This window comes from Equus quagga, chromosome 14 (genome assembly GCF_021613505.1).
Source record: "Equus quagga isolate Etosha38 chromosome 14, UCLA_HA_Equagga_1.0, whole genome shotgun sequence".
NCBI lineage: Eukaryota > Metazoa > Chordata > Mammalia > Perissodactyla > Equidae > Equus > Equus quagga.
In genome coordinates, this window is record NC_060280.1 from 18,391,160 (window position 1) to 18,399,099 (window position 7,940).

The following is a 7,940-nucleotide window of genomic DNA, read 5'->3' on the forward strand; positions in this document are numbered from 1 at the left end:
CACAGACGCTATCTGGTGGCACCCAGGAATCTGCATTCTACACAAGCACCCGGGCAGACACGGGCCGAGGAAAGTTTGAAAACAATCGCTTCACGTTGGCACCACCCAGCCTCCCTGCTCCCACGAATCCAGCGCGGCGGCCAGGCTCGGCCGCACCTCAACCGAGCTTGGTCCTTTCCTTTGGTCCCGCCCTGCTGCTCAGCGCGGATTGGTGGCGGGGAGCAACTCTGGCGCTGACTGGGCGGCGGCAGAGTCGCTCGCGGAGACAGTAAGTTCGGGTGCCCCAGAGTGCTAAATTTATCTTCAGAGGAGCGACCGCGCCAGCTGCGAATCGGATCTTTATGGAGGTGGCATAGGCGAGATCCCTGAGCCGAGAGCATCACCCTGTCCCCAAATCCTTCTTTCCTCTGTTTTGTTTTTCATTCCCCCTTCCCCCACCCCCCTCCAGTCCGCGACGACTGGCTCTTGACCCCGTTCAGGCCTCGGTGAAGGTGAGGACCAGAGTCGCCCCGGCGGCTGAGTGGCGCGCTCTGAAATGGCCGCTGCCGGAGCTGTTTAAAATGGCGGCCGCAGGCTCGGCCGGGAGCGCGGCCCTGCCCTGCAGCCGGGCCGCTGCGGAGCCCGCTCTCCCCGTCACCGATGGAGATGGAGGAGAAAGATAGGATTGGGTGCCGAGACGAGTTCATGGGGTAGTGAGGTGAGGCGACGGCCCGGGGACGCGAGAGAAGCGTTGTGGAGGCGAGGGTGGCCGCCGACGGGAGTGAGCCCCGACTGCGGCGCTTTGGGGGCAGCGCGCCCCTGTGCCCAGGAGCTGAGGGACAGCGGGCCCGGGCCGCACATCGAGGGGACCGTTGGAGAAAGCATAGCCGTGTTGGCAGCGATGCCCGTGCCCACCTCCTGCCTGGGCTGTCTGACCGGACTGCACTGCCACCCAGCCCTCCTGCCCTCGAGGGTATTGTTCAAAGCTGGAACCACCCGAGGGCGGGGGTGGATGCCTTGTGTCACCTGTCAATTTAAGTGGAAGCAGAGACGAGATGAGGGTCCCACTTCCCCCAGCCGTTTTCGGGGAGTGGAACGGAAACTTTACTCTCTAGGGACTCCAGACTCTTTGTCCTCGAGAGATCCGAGGACGCCCCTCTAAAAGAGGTGGGGACGAGGCCCTGCTTCCTACTCCGTTGTGTCCTCCTCTGGCAGCAAAGGAGAGGGGTCCTAATCTCTTAGGTCAACCGGCAGCTCCAGGAAGTTCTCTGTGGCTCAATCCAAATCGAGATTGTGGAAGGAGAATCTACTGCTCTTTTGCTCCCAATAATGGTGAAGTAGGGCTGTCTGCTGATGCCAGTGGTAACCCACCGTAATCCATTTCTCTCTGCACCGCCCAACTCCTCCCGGATATTTAGTGCTTGGGAAATTAAGAGTGTTAAGGAACACACCAGTGATAGCTTGGCACGTGGGCTATGCAGTCGAACATTTGGGGTTCTGTTCTTAGTTCTTCCCTTAGAAGATGTAACTTAGCAGGTGACATAACCTCTTTGTGTCTATCTGTTGGTCTCTAAAGTGGGGTTATTGATAGTCCCGGACTCTCAGGTTTGTTTTGAGGATTAAATGAGATAATCTATGAAGAATTCAGCAGTCACTGGCACATAGTAAACCATGCTCACTCCGTAAACATTAGTAACCTGAGGAGATGGAAATAGTTCTAGCAAAAAGACATGTTTCGTGTAACGCTGGCATGTATAATTCCATTTTAGAATACTTTCACTGCTTAGTTTTAGCGATACTAAGATGTGACTGTACTTTGAACAGTTAGGTTTAGTATTTCTATGAAGTCAGTGGGGGAGGGAGCGTCTCAAATCAATGAAATTACCAGTGTATTAGACAAGGGGAAATTGTAGCATTTTTACTATGCTACGCATCTTCTATTTCAGTCCAAGATGTGCATTACTGTGAAGAATCATGTGCACTGCCTGGATCTAAAATAAATTGTCATGAAAGGTCATCTTAGAGGTTTGTAGTTCTGCTTTTGCAGTGTCTAATTTTACTTTTTCTCATTCTAGGCTTTTGGTTACTCCCCTTCCACCCCATCCCTTAATTTTATTCTTTTGAAGAGTCTGCATCTCAAGCTGCTAAGGTGGAGAATGTGATTGCAGAAGGGAGCACTCCTCGTTTCAGGTATCTTACCCACCAGCTGTTGATGGGAAAACCGTTTTGATTCAAGATCTAACATGAAAATACAAACCTTACTCTGTAGCCAAATCAAAGTTTAAATTGAAAGTAGATATGTATGGACAGACACTAAATGTGTATGCCTTAACTTATAAACCTATTAGTAGCCTTTAGAGGTCCTAAAATTTGCATTACCTTTCCTTTTAATTAGACTTTTTTGTTTTTGTATGAGGAATAAACCTATTAAAATGAGAATGTATGTTCTCTTTAGGTTCTAGTTAAGCCTTCGCCTATACTGTAATGGGATGCAGAATAAACAGTAAAATATATATTACTTTGAATGAGTCTTAATTTGGATAATATGAATATTTATGTACTTTTAACTCCAGAGAAATAGTAGCAAACTTTTGATCTACAGTTTATTTTCAATGATAATATGTAGTATTTAAGATACAACCGAATTCCGTGTCTTGCAAAACTTTGAGCTGTGTTTGTTTTTAGTATGGCTCATCAAAATAGTTGCTAGCTCTGAAAGGAGCCTTGACATGTGTAATAGTATCAACAATGAATGTATCTAATGGCAGTAGGCGTTAGAAAGCTAAGAGATTTCCAAGATACTATATACCATGAGTAGGGGTTGGTAATTATGGCCCGTATTGTTTTTGTAGATAGAGGTTTATTGGAACACAGCTGTGTCCATTCTTTTACGTATTATCTATGGCTGCTGCCACACTACAACTACAGAGTTGAGCAGTTGCAATAGACTGTGTGGCCCTTTACAGAAAAAGTTTGCCAACCCCTGCCATAGGACGTACTCCTCAAGGTCCCTTTCTTGAAAATACAACTTACCAGTTCTTCATTATTTCTTAGCCTAATGGTTCCCAAATTGTGTTTTATAGAATATTAATATTCTCTTAAGTTAATGTGTTCTGAGAAAAAGATCAATGCTAACAATTTTTCTTTATAGTTTATTTTAAAATATAAGTTTAAGACTACTAAACTCATTTCTATAGCTTTTATTTTTATGTGATAATCTACCTTTAAGAAAAGGTGTGCCATACCTGAGAACACCAGGAAGTCGCATGAGAGATCACCTGATAGACGAACGTGTGATGTTCCATCTGCGCATTGATGCTTAGGCAGCATTTACAAATTAACTGATGTGTTGCTATGTATCATCTCTTTGATGATTGCTCATCTTCTATGTATCCTGTCTTAAAATTTCAATACATTTGTGATACTCAATGTTTATTCTAAATTAACCATGTTTTGTACTACAAATACATTGCCTATGGATCTGTTGCTGAAGCAAGGAAGTCTTAAACAAGAAGTAGAATCTTTTTGTTATCAAATTGTGTCTGAATCAAATGATCAAAAGGTTGGAATATTACAAGATGAAGATGAACAATTGCAGCCTTCAGTTTCTAAAAAATCAGAAGGTGAGCTTTCCAGGGTCAAATTTATGTCCAGTTCCAACAAAATAACATTTAGTAAGAAACCAAAAAGAAGAAAATATGATGAAAGTTATTTGTCTTTTGGATTTACTTACTTTGGAAATAGAGATGCACCTCACGCTCAGTGTGTGTTATGTAAGAAAATTTTATCAAATAGCTCTTTGGCCCCTAGTAAGCTTCGAAGACATTTGGAAACTAAACATGCTGCATATAAAGACAAAGACATCAGCTTTTTTAAGCAACATCTTGATTCACCTGAAAATAATAAACCCCCAACACCTAAAATTGTCAATACAGATAATGAAAGTGCTACAGAGGCATCGTACAATGTAAGTTACCATATAGCCCTGAGTGGAGAGGCTCATACTATTGGAGAATTGCTTATCAAGCCTTGTGCAAAGGATGTCGTGATGCGGATGTTTGATGAACAATACAGTAAAAAAATAGATGCAGTACAACTATCGAACAGTACCGTTGCACGCCGTATTAAGGATCTAGCTGCTGACATTGAAGAAGAGCTTGTTTGTAGACTGAAAATTTGTGATGGTTTTTCACTGCAACTAGATGAATCAGCTGATGTTTCAGGACTTGCTGTGCTGCTTGTGTTTGTTCGTTACAGGTTTAATAAGTCTATTGAGGAAGACCTACTCTTATGTGAATCTTTGCAAAGTAATGCTACTGGGGAAGAAATTTTCAACTGCATCAATGGTTTTATGCAGAGACATGAAATTGAATGGGAAAAATGTGTTGATGTTTGTAGTGATGCTTCTAGGGCAATGGATGGGAAAATTGCTGAGGCTGTCACCTTCATAAAATATGTGGCTCCCGAAAGCACCAGTAGTCACTGCCTATTGTATAGACATGCACTAGCAGTTAAAATAATGCCTACAACTCTGAAAAATGTGCTAGATCAGGCAGTACAAATCATCAATTATATTAAAGCTCGGCCACATCAGTCCAGACTACTAAAAATTTTATGTGAAGAAATGGGTGCCCAGCACACAGCACTTCTTCTGAATACAGAGGTGAGGTGGCTTTCCCGAGGTAAAGTTCTTGTAAGACTCTTTGAGCTTCGTCGTGAACTATTGGTTTTCATGGATTCTGCTTTTCGACTATCTGATTGTTTAACAAATTCATCGTGGCTGCTAAGACTTGCATATCTTGCAGATATTTTTACTAAATTAAATGAGGTTAATCTGTCAATGCAAGGAAAAAATGTGACAGTTTTTACAGTATTTGATAAAATGTCATCATTATTAAGAAAATTGGAATTTTGGGCTTCGTCTGTAGAAGAAGAAAATTTTGATTGTTTTCCTACCCTCAGTGACTTTTTGACTGAAATTAATTCTACAGTTGATAAAGATATTTGCAGTGCCATTGTGCAGCACCTAAGGGGTTTGCGCTCTACTCTCTTAAAATATTTTCCTGTAACAAATGACAATAATGCTTGGGTTAGAAATCCATTTACAGTAACTGTTAAGCCAGCCTCATTAGTAGCACGGGACTATGAGAGCCTGATTGATTTAACGTCTGATTCTCAAGTGAAACAAAATTTCAGTGAACTTTCACTAAATGATTTTTGGAGTAGCCTAATTCAAGAGTACCCAAGCATTGCAAGGCGTGCAGTTCGTGTACTTCTTCCTTTTGCTACAATGCACCTATGTGAAACAGGGTTTTCATATTATGCTGCAACAAAAACGAAATATAGGAAAAGACTTGATGCTGCACCTCATATGCGGATCCGACTTAGCAACATTACACCTAATATTAAGCGGATATGTGATAAAAAGACACAAAAACACTGTTCTCATTAAAACTGGAGGGTTTTGCATGTCTCAATAACCAAATATAAGACGAAAATAAACAATGATTTACTCCATCTCTGGTGTACTGAGGTTTGAAATAAAATGATTCAAATTTTTTATACTTCTTAGATTTTAAGAAAGCTAAAGTATCAGAAATGTAGACATTATTATTGGTATTTCTTCTTCACATTGTAATTTCAAAGGGCTCTGTGGTCGTGTCATAACCAGGAAATGTTGATCCACAAGATAAAGCCCCAGTCCCTTAGCATAACATATCTCTTCAGGATCTAATCACTACTGATCTTTCTAGCCACGCCTACTCTGTAGCCCCCGAATCCCATGGAACTTCTTGCTATTTCCTAAACATATCACACTGTTTCATGCTTTCCGCCTCAGAAGGCTATTCTTTTCCGTTGCTTCCTGACAAACTCCTATTTGCTTTTCAACACTTTGACTTAATTTATCTTTGGTGCTTTCATTCTCTTTATCTTTCTATTTTGGCCCTATTTTTTGTATCTGTCTCAACTGTGAACTGCTTGCTGGTCTCGTGATTCCCAGTGTTAACTAAAATGAGCTCTCATAGGGTCTTATCCAGCTCTGTTTCTCTTTTATCTGGCAAAAGGCCTTCTAAAGTTAATGCTCAATAAGGGAAAAAATTTTGGTGAAGGTGAACCAACAATGGAATAGGGCTTGGTGGCGTATATTTGTATATTCTGCATGTGTGTAGGAGGCTACGCTTTCTGTTTTGGGCTCAGTTATTCTAGTAACTAGAATTCAGTGTGGCCGTTAGGCAGAAGTCACAGCTTTGATTCGAGCTGAATTACTGGAGGTGAGGGGAGGAAGTATGAAGAAGATTCAGATATTTTCTTTTGTTTCTTACTGCTTAAATACATTGTTGCAAATTTCATATACTGTTGTCTAAATTAATGAAGCCTTACTGTACTTGAAGATGATTAGACTTGAAACCGCTGTCAATTTATTCTTAGAATATTATGAATATTAGAATGCTGACTTTCCTGTCTGGGCTTCTCTTTTCATGGCACATCACACAACACAGAGGACCAACTCAGTATTAAACATTTTGTGTTGCTCCTGTAGTGAGGAGCTACTGTAGATAGCCATTACTTATTTAATCTCCCTTATTCAAACCTATCTCCCATTTTGGGGGATAGGAGTGCCTCCCCACACTAAGGCAGAATGTGGTAGAATGACTAGGTTCCGGTACCTGCTTCACTACTTAACTAGCTATTTAACGTTGGGCAATTTGAGCCGTCCTGCACCTCAGTTATCTCATCTGTAAGATTATAATTATGCCTTCTTTGAAGGGCTGTTACTGAGATTAAATGAGTATCTATATAAAACTCCTCTAATGTGGATGATAAGAATAGATGTGTGACATATTAGTTCCCTGCCCCATCCAGCCACATCCCAATTAAACTTCACTCCACACTCACACTTGTAGTCTTGAGTTTTATTCTCTGTAGAGGCTTAATAGCTCTCCAGGCCATAGGACCTGACCTAATCTGAGGTAGCAAGATAGAGTTTCTTGCCCAAATTTTTTCCCCTTTGTCACATTATTATGTACATATTTATCTGTCAGGTACCTTACTAAATGCTGATATGTTGTTAGTAATCTTTACGACAATCTTATGTGATTAGGTAATTTTTGAATTTGCCCAAGGTCACATAATAAGTAGCAGAACTTAGGTTAAATGGATCTTTTCCAAAGACGGTACTTTTTGCACTCATTGCCTTTCAGACTTTTCTAAGAGCATCAGTTACTTCGGAGTATAGCTAAAACCCCCTGCTAAAATTGACATTTCTTTGAAATCCTCTGTTTACTTCTCTAGATTCATCGAAAATTAGCCATGTACTTCAAAGTATGACTTCTTATTTTGGTGTAAAAATAGGTATTAAATTACTGTCAAGTAAAATTAACTCTCCAAAAAGATTCATCATGATTGCTCATACATGCAATACTTTTTGTCGTCACATCCCAGAAAAATCTATCTAGTTTGATGAAAACGTACAATGTCGTAATGTCAAAGCCTGACTGATCCCCCAAGTCGGCTAACTAGATGCCTTATGTGGTTACTGAATCTGAGCCCATGATTAGGTCATTTGTCCGGGATGTCAGCCTCTTGAAAGTAAGACCTCTTGCTTTCCAATCCTTTACCCCTAACCACCTCCTCTGAGAGTCTAGATTCCTGCATTTAAACCCAGGTCTGTTGACTGGGACCCTGCTATCTGCTACTAGACCTCTTTAAAGCCAACACTATCCCACTTAGTTCTTGATGCTGACTGCTCACTTGTTTTACAACCTATCAGGACTAATTACGGATACTGCCTGGCTAGTAAGAATGAACTAAGTGGACCTGATGCCTGCTGGATGATAGGCAAGTCTAGTTCCAGACAGCAACTTCTGTATTACCCTAACCTACTCTAGTTACCATGACTGAATCCCAAAAGAGAAGATTCTTTTCCTGTATGATTAAACCCTACTTACCCTTCAGAGTCA

The 7,940-nt window shown here is 41.4% G+C and overlaps 1 protein-coding gene across 1 annotated transcript; it reads left to right on the forward strand.

Moving 5' to 3' along the window:
* The first annotated feature begins 285 nt into the window (after positions 1–285).
* On the forward strand, positions 286–5,496 carry ZBED5 (zinc finger BED-type containing 5). The gene has a single exon (XM_046685816.1). The coding sequence runs from the start codon at positions 3,428–3,430 to the stop codon at positions 5,429–5,431; it is 2,004 nt and encodes a 667-aa protein (XP_046541772.1). The 5' UTR covers positions 286–3,427; the 3' UTR covers positions 5,432–5,496.
* Positions 5,497–7,940: the final 2,444 nt, after the last annotated feature.

Bases quoted from the DNA above. Each gene is read 5' to 3' on its own strand.
- ZBED5 (XM_046685816.1), top strand. From the start codon at position 3,428: ATGTTTTGTACTACAAATACATTGCCTATGGATCTGTTGCTGAAGCAA.